The 15,977-nt window shown below is 44.1% G+C and overlaps 2 protein-coding genes across 9 annotated transcripts in view; one reads left to right on the top strand and one right to left on the bottom strand.

Annotated features, from left to right (window-relative positions):
* Positions 1-156: 156 nt before the first annotated feature.
* Positions 157-9,987, bottom strand: STOM (stomatin). Of its 3 annotated transcripts, XM_023938353.2 has the most exons (9): positions 9,768-9,987; positions 6,373-6,476; positions 5,456-5,528; positions 4,836-4,918; positions 2,913-3,116; positions 2,292-2,426; positions 1,667-1,847; positions 649-765; positions 157-563 (listed from the first exon to the last, which is right to left on the bottom strand). In XM_023938353.2, exons 1-8 carry the CDS (start codon positions 9,814-9,816, stop codon positions 653-655), a joined length of 942 nt encoding a protein of 313 aa, XP_023794121.1. In that variant the 5' UTR covers positions 9,817-9,987; the 3' UTR covers positions 157-563; positions 649-652. The 3 variants fall into 3 exon arrangements, with proteins under 3 accessions (XP_023794121.1, XP_023794120.1, XP_086714483.1); XM_023938352.2 differs by having other exon boundaries at positions 157-765; positions 9,768-9,982; XM_086858357.1 differs by lacking the exons at positions 157-563; positions 649-765 and having other exon boundaries at positions 1,020-1,847; positions 9,768-9,982.
* A 24-nt stretch (positions 9,988-10,011) lies between these two features.
* The window catches only part of DAB2IP (DAB2 interacting protein), a 186,364-nt gene continuing 180,398 nt past the window's right edge, over positions 10,012-15,977 (top strand). For 3 of the 6 annotated variants that reach the window (XM_086858336.1, XM_086858339.1, XM_086858340.1), the window contains exon 1: positions 10,019-10,214. The gene's annotated coding sequence lies outside the window, so the exon portion shown is untranslated. Of the gene's footprint in view, positions 10,215-15,977 lie in introns of all 6 variants that reach the window. The other 3 variants (XM_086858334.1, XM_086858337.1, XM_086858338.1) reach the window with 2 other exon arrangements.

Below are 15,977 nucleotides of genomic sequence, written 5' to 3' on the forward strand. Positions count from 1 at the left end.
CAAAACCTTCTTTGTGCCATCTTTTGCACATAGACTTTTTACGAAAATGTTACAGAAAATATTTTGAGAAGTTTGGGACTGCTATGCTTTCCCTTCAGAATGATATGCATTTGAGACCCTGATAAACAGTATTTTACTCTTTCAAAAACTCACTCATTAGTAAACAACATGTTTTTTATTTAGGATGAGAGAAAAAAGCATCTTGTGCTGTCAACAAGAATTCACAGGGGTGGCACCTGCAGCAGCAGCAGCGGGAGTTACAGTGACTCATCTTCCCTAAGGATTAACCTGGAGCTGTGCACTTGCTCTGTTTCCCACTCCAAGTGCCTGAGCACAGCAATGCTAATTATTCCAGCTTTGTTAACTGATTCTCCCGCTCCTAGCCAGAAGTTAAGCTCAGCTTACAGGAGCTGCCACCTTGACAAACACAAACACAATATTCCTTTGGTGATGCAGAGAAAAACCTGCCCAGCAGACAGGCAGAAAAGCAACAGCACTTGGGCATCTCCTGCCAGTGACAAAGGCACAGCGTGTCGAGGCACAGGTACCCAGGCCTAAAACACCTGTAAATACAGAGCTGATTGGAGCAGAAAGGGCATAAGAAACAACTTATGGAGTTATGCTGGCCAGTGGGAGAAGGGCACTTACATCATTACTCTTGGCATTTCAGTTCCATTGCCACGTCCCAGAATTTATGGATGTCAGATGCACTGCTGCTGCCAGCCTCACCCATGCGGAATCCAGGTCTTCTCTTATTAATCTGTACTACAGAGGTACAAAACAAGAAGTTTAACAGCTTGGGTTATGTGAGCTGAGGCCCAGCTGCTTTGAGGATGAAATATAAGCCCTTATTAACACAACAACCACTCCAGGTCTGCACAGAGCAGCACCAACAGGTAAACAACAGGTAAAGCACCAGTGCAACATCTTCTGTTAAACATCACTTCTCCCTGCTACTTACAGACATGTCATTTCCTAGAGATAGAAGGTTTTAGATCTGGATAAAATGCAGCACTTCAGTTTTTAAAAAATATTTTTAGGAAAAACAGATACAGGCAGAGCTTTTCAGTGCTTTAAAGCAGTGTAACTCTATTCAGACATAGCCCCATAATAACAGCAGCCCATCAGTGACCACAAGCACGTTGTATCCATAACCACGGCATATTTGCGCCATTCCTGGGTGGCAGAAAGACAGAAAGTTCCACTAACAACTGTTTCTCATCAATGGGGACTGGTTTACAGAGCATGAGCCTGATTTTCAGGAGTCCCCAGGACACTATTCCACTTCCTTTGCAGGGCTCTAGACCCATTTTGTAGAAGGAATAATTCCAAATGTTGGACCACCTCTACCACAACCGGTTTCCCATTCTATTTGAAAAGGAGGTTTTGGATTAGAGGTGTCCCATCCAGGGTGATATGGATAAAGCTCATTTAAGATCACAACCTGCTTGTAATCATTCTGAGAGGTTTTCAACTTCAAATATTGCGATTGTCCACGTTCACAAACATTACATACAAGTTCTATAACACACTCAGTAAAACAAAAAGGTTCCTCAGCAAACCCACTTTGCTAACACTTCCACAAGCTACACTATACAGGGAATTCAGTGCTGCAAACATGGGCTGACCCGAGCTTGCCCCTCCCAGCCTCTCTACTCCTTCACACCTAGGAGGCCCTGCAGGATGTTTATGGGCAGGGGGAAGACGATGGTGGAATTCTTCTCGGCAGCGATGGTGGTCAGGGTCTGCAGGTACCGGAGCTGCAGAGCAGCAGGAGACTCCGTGATCACCATGGACGCCTCCTTCAGGGCCCTGGACGCGTTCATCTCGCCCTCAGCCGCGATCACCTGGGGAGGCAAAATGAGTGAAACTGAACTCATCCTGCACAGGAGGAATGGGCAATCCACAGGGTGATTTCAGCCCTAGGCAGGTACCAAAGCTAGTGCCCAGCACCCTGAGAAGTGACCTGCCCTAGGCACGTGCTTTCAGCAGGAATAAGCCACTCCTGCTTGTTCTCCAGGCCCCAGTGCCTGGTATCCTCCCATCCAGAACGCAGGATCACAAAAGCTGGCATCAGGTCTTGACAATGCAATGCAAGTATTTCTTCTATCTTCAACAGCTTTTGTGCTTCTTCCAGCACTGCCTCTCAAAATCAGACGCACTCCCCACAGATAGCTGAAAATACTTTCTCCCTCAAGCTGTACCTTTTTGTATCTACAAGGCCTTGAGAGGGAATGGTGTATTTCTTACTTGAGAAAAACCAAATCCAGTCCCCAGACTGATGTCATTACCTTGGCTCTCGCCTCCCGGGCAGCCTCTGCTTCTGCAGCCATGGCTCTCTGCAGCTGGACAGGTAACTTCACATCCTTGATCTCCACACGTTCCACCTTAATGCCCCAATCGTCTGTTGCATCATCAAGTGTGACCTACAGGAGGCAGAACAGGTAAGTGAAGCCACACACCCGGCACAAACTAATGCCCAAATTTGAAGAATGGCCAACAAACCAAATGAATTCTCTTCAAATTCTCAGACTTTCAGGGCTTTAGTATTCGTAGTGTGATTTGGCATCTAGAAGAGCACAACTGCTTTAAACTAATAAACACCCCCAGAGCTTGGTTAAAGTATTGAAGGAATTCAGTGGCAGAGTTTCCTTCAACAGTGAAGGACTGACACAAGGATCCAGGGAAGCACTCCTCTCCTGTATCCCTCATTCCCATGTGCTAGTTCCACGTGCCCTTAGTCCCTCATTCTTATTGTACAGAGTTCTCTCCCAAGAGATCTTGTCAGGGCTTTGCCTACAGCTTCAAATCACAACTTATCACTTAAAGATAAAATAAATCCACACCTTTAAGTTATCCCTGGGATTGCTGCTTAACCTGATGTTTGATGGATTGCTCCAAGCTGCTCATACCTGCATGCTGTGTGCAATTTCCTCACGGTCAGAGAGGATCTCAGAGAGGCTTTTGGTGCCCAGGACATTCCTCAGGGTGGTCTGTGCCAGGAGCCGGGTGGCCGAGTCGGCATTGGTGATGTTTGCCACGGCCAGGGTGGCATTCTGCACCCTGTAATAAACCACTCCATCCACGTTAATTGTCACCGAGTCCTTGGTCAGGATCTGAAAAGCAGTGGGCAAAGTACAGAATATTCCATCAACACAAGGTTAATTATTATGACAATAATAATTGTTTCACCACACCGAGTCCTGGTTTCCCACTGTCTTGAAAACTGAAGTTCTTATACACATACGCTGCAGGTGAACGTGTCCCAGTGTTCACAAACTTCCCAATACAGCTCTGCAAAGCTGAGACTAAATATGGGATTAGAAACTTCCCAGTGAAAAATACTTTCCATTAGCTTTGCCCTAATGTTATTTTTAACCCACTTCCTCGAATTCACAGAGGAATCTGTAAGTCATACCAGTGACAGGAAAAAGAGAAAAGGCAGAAATTATTTACTCTGAAATTCATCTTCTCCTGGGAAGGTTTAACCAGTGATTCTGGCAAGGAGTCATACCCAGGCATGTCCCTGTGCTGCCTTTCAGTGAGGTTACACCAGGGCTGTGTGAGGCAGCCTGAAAGCAGGGCTGTGGGGTCTGCAGAACTGCAGCCTCCTGGGACAGGAGGGTGGCACTGCACAGGGCAGCTCAGAGAACCAGGGCCATGCCCAGAGATGCCCTCATTCCATGGTACACAATTACCTTCAAGATTTACCCATCCTGTCCCTTCCCAAACTACCTCTTTTAGCAGGTTTTCCATAACACAAAAGCTAAAGAATGAGTAGCGTGTACAGAAATCATATTGAACAAATAAAAATGGATTTGTGCCTCTATGTAAGGAACACAAACAAACCTAAATCCATAAGCATAATTTAATCAAGTCAAAAGAAAAACCGGATTACTGATGACCTCACTAATGGTTCAGCAGCAGCTGCAAGCACATTCTGCCTGCCAGTGATTAGGTTTCTCCCAATTACCCTTTAGAGTGTACCAGGACAGCTGCCATTTGTCTCAATCTACAACTAACCAGCAGCAACAAACCCACAAACAGATCTGACAGGAAACAGATGCACAACACAGGTAGCATGGGCCATGTCTGTCACAAAATGCACCTGATATATGAGTGATAAAGTTATAACCATCAGGATACAATTGTTCAGTAAGTTATTTTTAGAGGGACAGTTGAGGTTTTTTTCTTTTGTTATCCATGGAGTTGGCAGCACTAAGTTCAGCTGGCTTAATGTTCTGGAGACATTCTGCTACCAAGTTAGGATGTCCAAGGAAAATCAGACTAGAAATCAAAGTATTTTGTTCTTTAGGACCTGCCATGAGTGGCAGCACCCTCATCATGTGCAGGGCAGGGCACAGGAGCCATGTACACACAAACCAAATGAAGGGAGCTGACCATTCATTCCCCAGTTGCTATAAATAGCATTTGATGTATATACCAATTTCATCCCATTATTGAGCCAGTTTATACATGCAGATAAATTGGCACAGGACATATCCCTGCTGCGCCTGGAAATCTTCCAGATTTCACAGAAGCAATTAGGGAATGTTGTATGAAGCCCAGTAGCCTTCGTTCCAAACCCCTCCCATTCCAGCTCTCAGGCAGTATTCAATTACCTCATTTGGTCCTCAGAGCATTATCTGTTTTCTCTCAGTGCTCTTCCCTAACTGGATGACATTTCTAAGGGATTTATGTACTCTTCACAATACATTGCACCTGCACAAGCAATCTGTATTCAAACTGCACATTACCCAATACCGAGAGAGGAGAAGGAAAAACAAAGTGCACAAAATTCTCCAAGTACTTTGCAAAGGCAAACGTAAACTCACCTCCTGAGGAGGGATATCAAAAGAGATGGTTCTCATATCGACTTTGATGAAGCTGTCTGTGCAAGGCAGGACAAAAAACAAACCTGTGCCAAAAAATCCATTTAAGAAGATGTGAAAATGGGTCATTAGAGCAGACAAAACTTGTTATGGCAATAAGTTGAAATCCAACTGTTGTGGCTGTGCAGCTCTTTGTGAGGAGCTCAGCAGCACAACACTTGTTAGTGGCTTCCAAACCAAGGTAAGATTTTCAAAAATGCATGCTGAGAAACTTCAATTTATATGGGTATCACTTACTTAGAGATTTTTAACATTTGAAAATGAAACAGCCCCAAAACTCTCTTTACATTTAGTGCTTTTGATTCTGCCTGCAGATCATACATTAACAAAGGAGAGCTGGGTAAAATTAAGTTTGCTGTCTTCTAAATCCAGAGTATAAATCAGAACTTTATGAGCTGGAAGAGACCTGCGAGGCTCATAAAGTCCAATTCCTGTTGTAACACATCCTCTTACTGGAAGTTACAGAATTGTTGAGAAATCCATTTGCTACTTTATTGCAATGTCTCTATTCCATTATTGTTTTGCTGATGACTAACTGGAACAAATTGCTGTCCAGGACATACCTGGTCCCTTTGCTCCCCCTTTTAGGATGCGTCCAAGTCTGAAGATGATGGCTCTCTCGTATTCCTTGATAATCTGGAACAGATTGTTGGATGTCATACATGGGTTTCCAGAAGTCACATGATGGATTCCAAATTATGTACACACCAGGCTAGGACAGTCTTGAGTCTCAAATTTAATACACATTTCTTTACTGGCTGCTTTTGAGAATTTTAGCCTAAACTTTATTGTCAAAAAGTAAAGAGCAAAAGGAAAAAATCAGGACAATAGTCCACAAGAAATATTCCTCAGACTCCCAATAGGATGGCACCTGGACAGGTCCAGGCACCAGTAGCAGCCATCAGGAATATCCTGGCAACAACACAACAAAGTGCAGCATTTGTGACCTGGCAGGGATTTTTCCAGCTCCAATTCTGATGCCACATCAGCCAAGCCAGGAGGAAATAACTCCTCCTGTCTGGAAACTGCAAACATCAACCTCAGAATGATCACAGACAACACTCTGTCTTCAAATGTGTCACATGCAGCCACATCTATGTACATAATTACAGATTTCTATTTACGAATTTCATATTTAGACATGTGATACACAGATATCTCCTTAAGAAAATAAATTATCAGTTCTCTAAGTGTAGTTATAGGTTCTTGCAATTATTCTGATCCTTCAAATGAGCTTATTTACTAATGACAACTGGGCAGATGTAGTAAAGACATTAATGTAAGAATTATTTTGACCAAATATTGTAATACCACTTATATTTTCGGTTTGAAGATAAATACTCTGAAGTGCTGGGGTCTGCTATCTACTGTCTGCTATAGCTCAAGAAAGAACAGAGTTGGATTAATTTCTGTTCAGAACAATAATATCCACTCTGCATCACTTAAAGTTTTAATCCAACTTAGCAGTGAACAATTTTACCTTTATGCACATCCATATTGATATAGGAAATGTAAGAACAGTGAAAATAAACGAGATGGTCACCAGGATCCATCCACACACACCAAGGCCAGTGTTTTCATCATCTACAAAAGAGCAGAAATTTTAATTTTTTAATAGTGAGTGCCTATTAAAGTGCCTAAATTGGATATTTATGTTCAATGTTCCTTGAAATAAGTCATTGTTAGCACTACTCCTAATGCCAAAAGCATTAGGTTTAGATTCAAAATCAAATTAAAAGCCAAATTCTGCTTTGATTTTCATCAGTCTCTAAGTTGTGCATGATAGCTGAGGGCAGAATGCTGTCCAGGTAACATTTATGCAGAAGTGTACCAACATTCATGATTCAATTCTCAAATGCCTTTCTCTCCCCCAGATTTTTCTAGCAGAGTGACTCACAGGCAGCAGTGGAAATCGCGTTCCTTTGTTTTCTGAGAAGTCAGAGGAACTTCATGTAAGGAGTAAAATACAAATACCCCACAGCCTGCCAGCTCTAGGACAGCATTGTTACAACTTGGGTTGTGTTCCAGCTGTCATGGGTGCAAATCTATGGAAACCACAATTCTCAGACCTGTTGGATCTGGGAAGTTAGATAAGATGAGGTACAAGATCAGCAGGATGTGAAGTAAAGCCTCCATTAAGAATTTCTTGGCCAGAAACTCCTCATGCCTTATTTCTGTCAGGAGAAGATACCAACTGAAGGTAACTCTGGGATCAAATAACGAGCTGGTGGTTTCAAAAGCTACCCAGCTAAAGCCATGACAAAATGTGGGCTGGGAGGCATTCCCAGAGCTACAGGAAGCTTCTTATCCTGCCAGCTAAGACTCCTCATGGGCTGCCAGGAGCCTGCTGCCAAGCAGGGATGTCCCACGGTGACACCCAGCACTCACAAACATCACCTTCCTTCTCTGGAGATTCATTATTTCATGAAGAACTCACATCTCAAATGATGTCAAATTTCAAGATTGAGCAAAGAGGATGCTTCATTTAGCACAAATGTATTGTTTTTCACAATACAAGAAGGGAGAGAGATGCTGTCTTGTGGAAAACTCTATGAGATACAGGAAACATGCCTGGCATTTGTGGGATGAGCTAGTTGTGAACCATCCCATCATGGAACTGGGAGAAGTTCATCAAGAGGCAATTCTTGCCTGATTTCTCAGTGAGGCTCATTGCCACTGCATCCTGAGAGCAGCCAGTTCACAGCACTCAAGTGGGACTGACAGAGGTGGTGCAGAGGTAATGCTGCAGCTCCTGGAGGTGATCCCCATCCCTGCCCACCTCACAGGCTGAAAACAAAGGCTTGACCTCACACTAAGTATCCCTAAACCTGCCACTAGAATTTTCTCCTGAGCTAAAAGGCAGGCAAGCCCATACCTTGGATTTATAGCCCTCTGTGGTGGGCAAATCTAAGCAGACAATAAAAAAAAAATGCAAATATGCTTGAGCAACCTCTTTAAGAAATAAACCACAAGGAGAAAGACAATTGAAAAATAAAAAAAATAATTGAATCAGCCTTCAATGCCTTTAAGGCTGACTAGTACAGTTACCGTTACTTTAGCAGGAAATTATCCCTTGGACCATCAAACTGTATTAAGAATTTATAATACACACTTAGTGCCGGAGGCTAAGATGGAAGAGGAAAGTTCTCATTACAGCTTAAGGTGTGGTACATGGTTCATTTGTGATTTATTCCTTCTGCAAAGACTCCACAGTCCAAACAAGCACACAGCTTTGTCAGTGGACAAAGACCAAAAATGTGCACTGACTGAAAACAAAACGCCAATTTCAAAGTGAACTATATGTCTTCACAGATGCCTCTCAGAGCATTTCACATGGGAAATACCCAAAATTACGACATCCAATAACCAAAACTACGTCTAATGCCACTTACTCCATATTTTATTGTGATCACATGAGAGCTGCAGGAGAAACCACCTCAGCAACATGTTCATGTTATCTCTTGCAAAGACAAGATTGGCACCGACGTGACCATGGTGAGGTATTAATTACTAACATAGTTACACATGAAATGCAGAACCAGCATGTGCATTGGGCATGAGGCCCAAAGAGATCCACAGTTATTTATACAACAACTCAAATTACCCAGCCAAAGGCTTCATACACAAAACAATCTTAAAAATACATTTCCTTCTCTGGCTGCAAACGAGAAAAGCATAAAATAAATCAGAACTTTTCTGTTGCCTGTTTCTGAACAATGGAAGTAACAGGAAAACATTACAGCTTCCAGTGAGTGAAACTGTCAGTTATGCTATCTCAGTGCATCTCCAAAACATCCTGACCCATGTTACACACCAACGCCTCCTAACTGCAACGCCAAACCCCACAGCAATAATGATACCAAGAAGTAAAAATTCACTTTAAGTCATTGCCCCACCTGAGGACTTCTACCACTTTCTCCAGTCACACCTAGACAGGCTTTGGCTGCAGGGAAAAGCCACAGTAGTGTCAAAAAACAATCCCTAAATTCTCCTTGTTTTCATTTTCTGGTACAGCGCCCCGGGGATTACTTCTGTTGACTCTGCTCGTCATTATTTGCACGGTGTTCCCCTTAGTGATCCGAATTACTGCACAGGAAAGGAAACCACGGACCACAGAAACCCACCCGAGTTACATCACCGGGGCAGCTCATGGTGATGCTCTGACACGTTCCCGAGGGCGGTGTGAGGAACCGCGAGGCACCACCTGCGGCTGCGGTACCCCAAGGTGCAGCGGGGTCAGCCCTGCGTTAACCAGGCTGATGGCTCATCATCCTCTGTTAACCGGGGCTGGAACTCAGCCTCCTCCGTTAACTGGGGCTAAGGGCTCAGCATCCCCTGTTAACTGGGGCTAAGGGCTCAGCATTCTCCGTTAACTGGGGCTAAGGGCTCAGCATCCCCCGTTCTTCGGGGCAGGAGGCTCGACATCCCCCGTTTACTGGGGCAGTGGGCTCAGCATCCTCCGTTAGGCGAGGCTGAAGGCTCAGCATCCTACACTAGCCGGGGCCGGGGGCTCGACATCCCCCGTTAGCCGGGGCTGAAGGCTCCCCGTTAGCCGGGGCCGGGGGCTCGACATCGCCCGTCAGAGGGGCCGGGGTCGCTCCGGGGCCGCCGGTGACCCTTGGCAGCCGGGGCTCAGGGAAGCGGAGGCTGCCCGGGAAGCGAAGCAGGACCGCTCCTGGTTCCTCACGCGGGCTTAACTTTGGCGAAGCATCTTCAAACTTTTCTCTGCGACTAAACAAAGCAATAATTAAAACCGAAAGAAAAAAGCGGAGAGAGAGACACGAAGGCGCCCCGCTCACGGAGACCGCGAGGAGCGGCCGCTGCGGGGCCGTTTGGGGACAGCAGCCCCCTACCCGCTCCCCCTGTGGCCGTTACCTGGCGCTGCCCGGGGCTTGTGCGGGAGCCCCGCTTCGCAGTCTGCCATGGTCCCCGAGTCCCGTCAGAGCCGCCTCGGAGTCCGTCCCGCGTCCCCTCAGAGCCGCCTCTGCGCTGTCCCGCCGCCGCCGCCCCCGCAGTCACCGCCGTCCCCTCCGGCTCCCTCAGCGCCGCCTCAGCGCAGCCGCCGCGCGCCCGCCCCGCCCCGCCCGCGCGCTCCGGGTGTGGCCGCGCGCGCCCGGCCCCGCCGCCAGGGGGCGCCACCGCCGCTGAGGGCGTGAGGGAGCGACCATGGAGGGACCCCTGCCCGCGGCGCCCGCTCGGGAGCGGCTGAGGGGAAGCGGCCGGAGGGCGGCCAAGGGCAGCAGGCAGGGCAGGGAAGGCGGGGAAGGCAGGAGGGGAAGGCACGTAATGAGCGACCGGCCTGGCGGGCAGTCGGGGCCTGAGGTGAGTGAGCGCCGGGCATCCTCTCCTGAGGGGAGCAGCGAGCAAACTTCCAGCTGTCCCGGCCTCGTGTGTCATTTAATGTGAGGATGGAACAACTGTTCCGAGAGGTCTTATTGTTTTTCTTCCCCACACCCTCTTCCTCTCATGTGGAGAATTGGGATCTTTCATCCCTTTTGGAAGAGGTCACAGTAATGATTTCTGCTGCTTTCCTACCAGCTCCATCCACAGAGACAAAGTCTGCAGAGGCACATCATACACACACAGGCATTGCATACCAGATTGTAAAGTTCTTTAAATTTGATAGGAGTTCAAAAGTTGAATTCCATATTAGTGTGAGTTATGAGGTCTATAAGTAATTCTTGGCTATTCTTTAACCTTTATTTATCTGTGGGATGTTGTTAATTAATGGGTACGTGCAAACATGCATCTCTCACGTTACACTGATTACGGACAGAGTGCAATTACTTCTTCATAAACACATTGCAGCCTATGACCAAAAATGGTATTAGACTACTAAAATAGATTTATTTTCAGTGTTGATGTTATCCTGTGTTAAACTTTTCTTTTGAAGAGCCTGAATGGACAGCCTGAATCTTGCTGTCCATTATGTACCAGAGGAGCAAAGATTTTGGTTTGGTAGCACAATTGGTTGAGGCATGAGGTAGGAGTGGAGCTGAATGCTAAATGTAGTCATGGTTCTGGATGTTTCCAAGTGACAAGAAAAGCACTGAAGAATGATCAGCATTTCCTCCAGTGAGTGTATGACCCTTCATGAACACTCTTCCTATTGCTGCTGTGAACTCCTCCTGCCAAACTTGGGTCAGTTGATTTCAGACTGATACAGATGAGCAGTACATGAAACTAAAGACTAAATCTGTCTCAAGATTTCCAAGTGATCTTTTACAATTCCTTCTGTCTATTATCTTTACTCACATGTTTGCTATTAATACATTTATGAGTGCTGACACCTGCTATTCTCATATTAGTAATTCCTCAACCTTTTTATCCTACAATTTAATGAGTTTACCTATGCTGTGCACATAACACGTGGCTAATTTTTCACTTAGGTGAAAGGAAGGGAGAACCTTTGAGCTGTCCAAATGAGACCTCATAAATAATGATTCTATGCTCAAGTTGTCACCTGCACGCAGCTCACAAATGGCACGAGGAAGCTTACAATGCAATGTGATATTTGACCATGGGTTGTAAATATCACGATGCTATAACTGAATGAGAATCTGTGAGATTCCATGGGCTGGTTGACCTTAGGATCTTCTGTCAAATAGGCTGGTTTAGAGTGCATCAGTATCAATAAGGACGGAAGTGTGTGCTGGAAATGGGAGGGACAGGCTCTGTGGAAAGAGTAGATAAGCTGTGAGGAACCCCCATCATCCACAGCAAATTTGGCACTAGAAAAATCTGAGCTGGTGCAAATAATAAGATGATGGCTCTATGATTCTATAGGTGCTTTGAAAATTTATACAAATTGCTAATTAAAACATGTACAGAATGGGTTTACCTTGTTTCAGCAAGGAAGAGGAAGCACCTATTCATTTTCCCTCTCTAAAGTAAAAAATAAGCAATTAAGACCTTTCTCCTCCATAAGCTGGGAACCCTGGTTCAGCAATATCTCAGCAGCATGCTGTGTACTGATGTACAAATTTATGTTGGCATTTTGCTTAAAGAAGAGGAAGCTTCTCTCTAATTTTAGATGGGCCTGCATTCCATTAATTTTATTCTTTGGCTGTTTGCCAGGGAAGTTGGAAAAGCCCCTGGGTGGGGTGATCAAGGACACCACTGTCCTGTGGGGCATTGCTGCCATCTGCTGCCATCTGGGTGCTCTTTCCCAGGGCATTTCTAGGACACTGACCAGCAGCAGAGCTTCCTTTCTCCTTCCTCTTCCCTTTCCCCTTCCCCTCCCCTCCCCTCTCCTTCTTTGTTGAATAATAACATCAGAATATCTTCTGTCCTAATTTTTGGTTCAATAGCTAAAGGAAATAAAGAACTTGATTTCTGTCAGCCTAGAAGAAAAAAGTGGACTTGCAAATTGATTTATTAATCTCTAGATCTTATGAAGAGGAACATTTCATTGGATTTTGTCTTTATTATTTCCATAAGTCACTGTCATTTCAAATATGGGAGTTCTGCCAGCAGGAACTACACTACTGCTGTGTAGTGAAGCCTGGTTTATCTAACCTTCCCTTGAATTCCGGTGTGTGTGGTGGGCAGTTAATTAGAAGGAGGATTTGTGTGAGGTGGATCAGCAGCTACAGAAGGCAATGCTCTACACTCAGGATATTTATTCAGCAGTGGGATTTTGCTGTAGTGTACCAAGCTGCCGTTAGATGTCAGCAGGATATTGGGCACAGCCTCTGCTGACAGCCGTGCTTGAAGCTTGTATTGAGTGCATGGATTTTTGTCACCCCAGTGTTTTTTTTAAACATAGAGAAGTAAATTGTAGTCCCCAATGATTATGGAATAATAACAAAAGCTATTCCTGAAACCGTTGTTGATTCTTACCTTAAAAAGTTGCTGTGGAATATTCAGTTTCAGAATTATGTTTGGAGCTGGCTTATTACACTACATTTTACGTGCAACCTCAGTTTTACTCATGCGCTTCTAAACACATGAAGTGCAGTGTGCTGTGAGCTTCCCACAGGGGGTAGCCATGGCAGTTTGGTAATGGGGAGTGGTGGTGTGGTGCCTTATTTTAGTGTGCTTTTCCCAGTTTACAATACATTTTAAGCAACCCTTACAGTTGTTTTCTACTGCTGTTTGCCATTCCCAGTTTTGAAGGGTACTTTTAAGTATGTCAGGACATTACTGGATTCTCGATACATATGTGTTTTAATATTTCGTTGAATTTTTAATTCTCTGGAGAACTTTCTCACTTCCCTTATACATTTGCAGTAGGTCTGTCTCCATATATTTTTACTTTAATCTTAAAAGCGCTGCTTTGAATCAGTTTCCCCTAAAACATCTAAAAGTAATCAAACCCAGAATGCAAGCTCCACAAACATTTCCCACGCTATAACAGCCTGGATTTCATTTAGTTGCCTATTTTTATGTCATGGGACTATTTGTTTTCAGTGGAAATAGAGTATGTATATGTTGGATAATCCAAAATAAGAATGTCCTAAAATCAGGTTTCCTTAAACAGAGTATTTTCTCCCACATTAAAAGATTCATAGTTTAAAATAGTTTTGAGTCTGGGAGGTTCATTATTTTTATGTTGTTTACACTTAGAGAATAAATATGAAAGATTATTCAAAGCAAAGCTCATCCTGAGGGAATCCCGAGTTTTGGGGCTGCTGTACATGGATTTAACAAGAGAAAGCAGGGGTCACAGCAGTCTGCATTCCCATGGGGTGCTGCTGCTGGGGGCATTAAAGCTTTGAAACAAATCATTGTGCAAAATAATCTGCATAATTTATCCTGACTTAGGATACTTTCATTATTACAAATAGCAAGAAAATCTGGTCAAATTTTCAGCAAATATTTTTACTGCCAAACTATCTATGAGTATTACAAGTATTTTAGAAATCTAGAAAATTCTACACAACTGACTCCTTTGAATTCTCCCATACATCCCCTTAAGGGATATTCAAGTCCACAAATACAAATCAAAGTCAAATTGAACTGTCTTTGCTGATGGCATTTGCTTACAAAGAATATTTTTTTGAGATATTTTTTGTTTTGTGAAGTGTTTCTTACGGTTCAGCGAGGCAGAGGACTGAATTTTCAAGACTTTTAGCAGACCAAAAGCTCCTCCAGCCCTGGAGCCAGTTTGGGGGAGGAAAAAAGGTGAGAAGGGTATGTAGCAGTTGTAAATTTCCAAATTTCCCAGATCTCTCCAGCTAGCTTCGCTAAGGAGAAACCTTTCTCCTGTTTCCTATGCTGCTCATGTGCACAGAGCCTTTTCTTGTCATTTCGGGGCTTACCCAGGATCCATCTGGGCAGACAGGGCTCTTTTTGATTTTTCAATATAATGATTTCTTTACTTCTGTAGGTTTGGCAAAAGAGAAAATTTGTGTCTGACAAAGCAGAGGAAGCCTGAGGTAACACACACAAACCAAGCAAATGTGCTAGAAAAAGTCAAAGTCATCAAGGTGCCTCAAAGCACCAGTGGAATGTCACTTTGCTATTCCAGAAACCCAGGCTCAGAAGGAATCCTCCTGCATGTGTCACCGAAATTACAAGTTTGTCTCACACTTAGATAGCCTGGGGGGGTTTAGCACTTGTAGCTGCTCCATCCCTGGAATTAAGGAGCAGAGCTGCATTCCAGAACACTGGCATGCCTGAATGATTTAGTTGCAGAATAAGAGATTGTTACTGAAAAAACAAGATACTGAAGGGCTGTACATTTCACTCCGTGTATTTAATAGTTCTATACTTTAAACCAGAATAACTGTGTGAGACACTGAAAGCAGTTCAGGACAAACAATACAGCCTAAATCTGATGATAAAAGTAACAAAGCTCTGGGGACTTTGTAATAAAAATGTACTTTATTGCAAATACATTTCTGGCAGCAGTGATTAAACCGTACTGGATGCAGAAAAAGAACTAAAGGAAATGTTAAGAAAATTAAGACAAACATTTGTATTCACTTTTATTGACAACAAAATTGGCTCTGAGCTGGGGGTCAGTGGCAGTAGACTGTGAGTCATATATTTGTGTCAGAATATTCCTGAAATGGCCCAGTCCTGTGTTCATCATTTTCATGACATTATTTTTTCCATAGTCAGGGTTCCTATAGGGCTCAGATTTCTATAACAACCTTTGACAGATTTTAAGTGCCAATGGGATTTGACTGGCACTCAGAGATTTTACTGGATCATCAAACCCCATAATTTTCCCTGTTGTTCCCCTGTCCATGGCAGCTGTTGTTCTTCCCTTGTTTTTTCATAGAATCATAGAATCATTTAGGTTGGAAAAGACCTTCAAGATCATCGAGTCCAACTGTTACACAAAATGAAAGAGCTAATTGGCGTTTTTGAAAATCTAGCATTAAGTAAAGCCGAAAGTTTAAGAACAGGTTTAATAGAGAAACTGAGAGCCCCATGATGTGTTTCTATGGAAACTCCAGTTTAAGGTTTTATCTGATGGATTCTGAAAAGGGTACAATCTGCCTCTTTTTTGTGATTGGGTAGACAGAGGAGAAATACAGCAGAATCAGTGTTGCAAAGTGATCTTTGGAAAGATAGTTAATGAAGTGCTTCAGGATGAAAACTGCTGTATAAATGAAAGGTGACATTTCTGTCTTAATCACTGCCTTTAATGATGAGATTTTTAGGACAGATTGCTGGAGAGAAGCTGCAGCTCAGCAGTCAAAGTATGGTTGTAAGTTTCCATTCAGCTGCTGTTGCTGAAACATTCGTTTTACTGAGTATCTGAGCATTAACTTCTTGCTTAAAGCTGGTCATAAGTTGTAGACATTTCCTGTGCAAATCTCCGGGCATTTCCAGTCCTGACTCATCACATTTCTTGCTTCCTCATTCTCTGCTGGTAAATGTCCACCCTGCCCTGCTGAGCCACATCTCTCCAGTCCCAGAGTCCCCACGGCTCTGCCAGTGGCCTCCTGCTTTCTCTGGTTGTTGTGGAATTCCAGAGTGGTTTGGTTTGGAAGGGAACTTAAAGTCCATCAATGGACTGGACCAGGTACCTCCAAGCCAATCCCCAATCTGGGATCCACGGGCAACCTGTGCCAGGGCCTCCCCACCCTCACAGAGAAGAATTTCTTCCCAGTATTCCATTCAACCCTG

This window comes from Cyanistes caeruleus, chromosome 20 (assembly GCF_971803275.1).
Source record: "Cyanistes caeruleus chromosome 20, bCyaCae1.hap1.1, whole genome shotgun sequence".
In the NCBI taxonomy this organism is placed as follows: Eukaryota; Metazoa; Chordata; class Aves; order Passeriformes; family Paridae; genus Cyanistes; species Cyanistes caeruleus.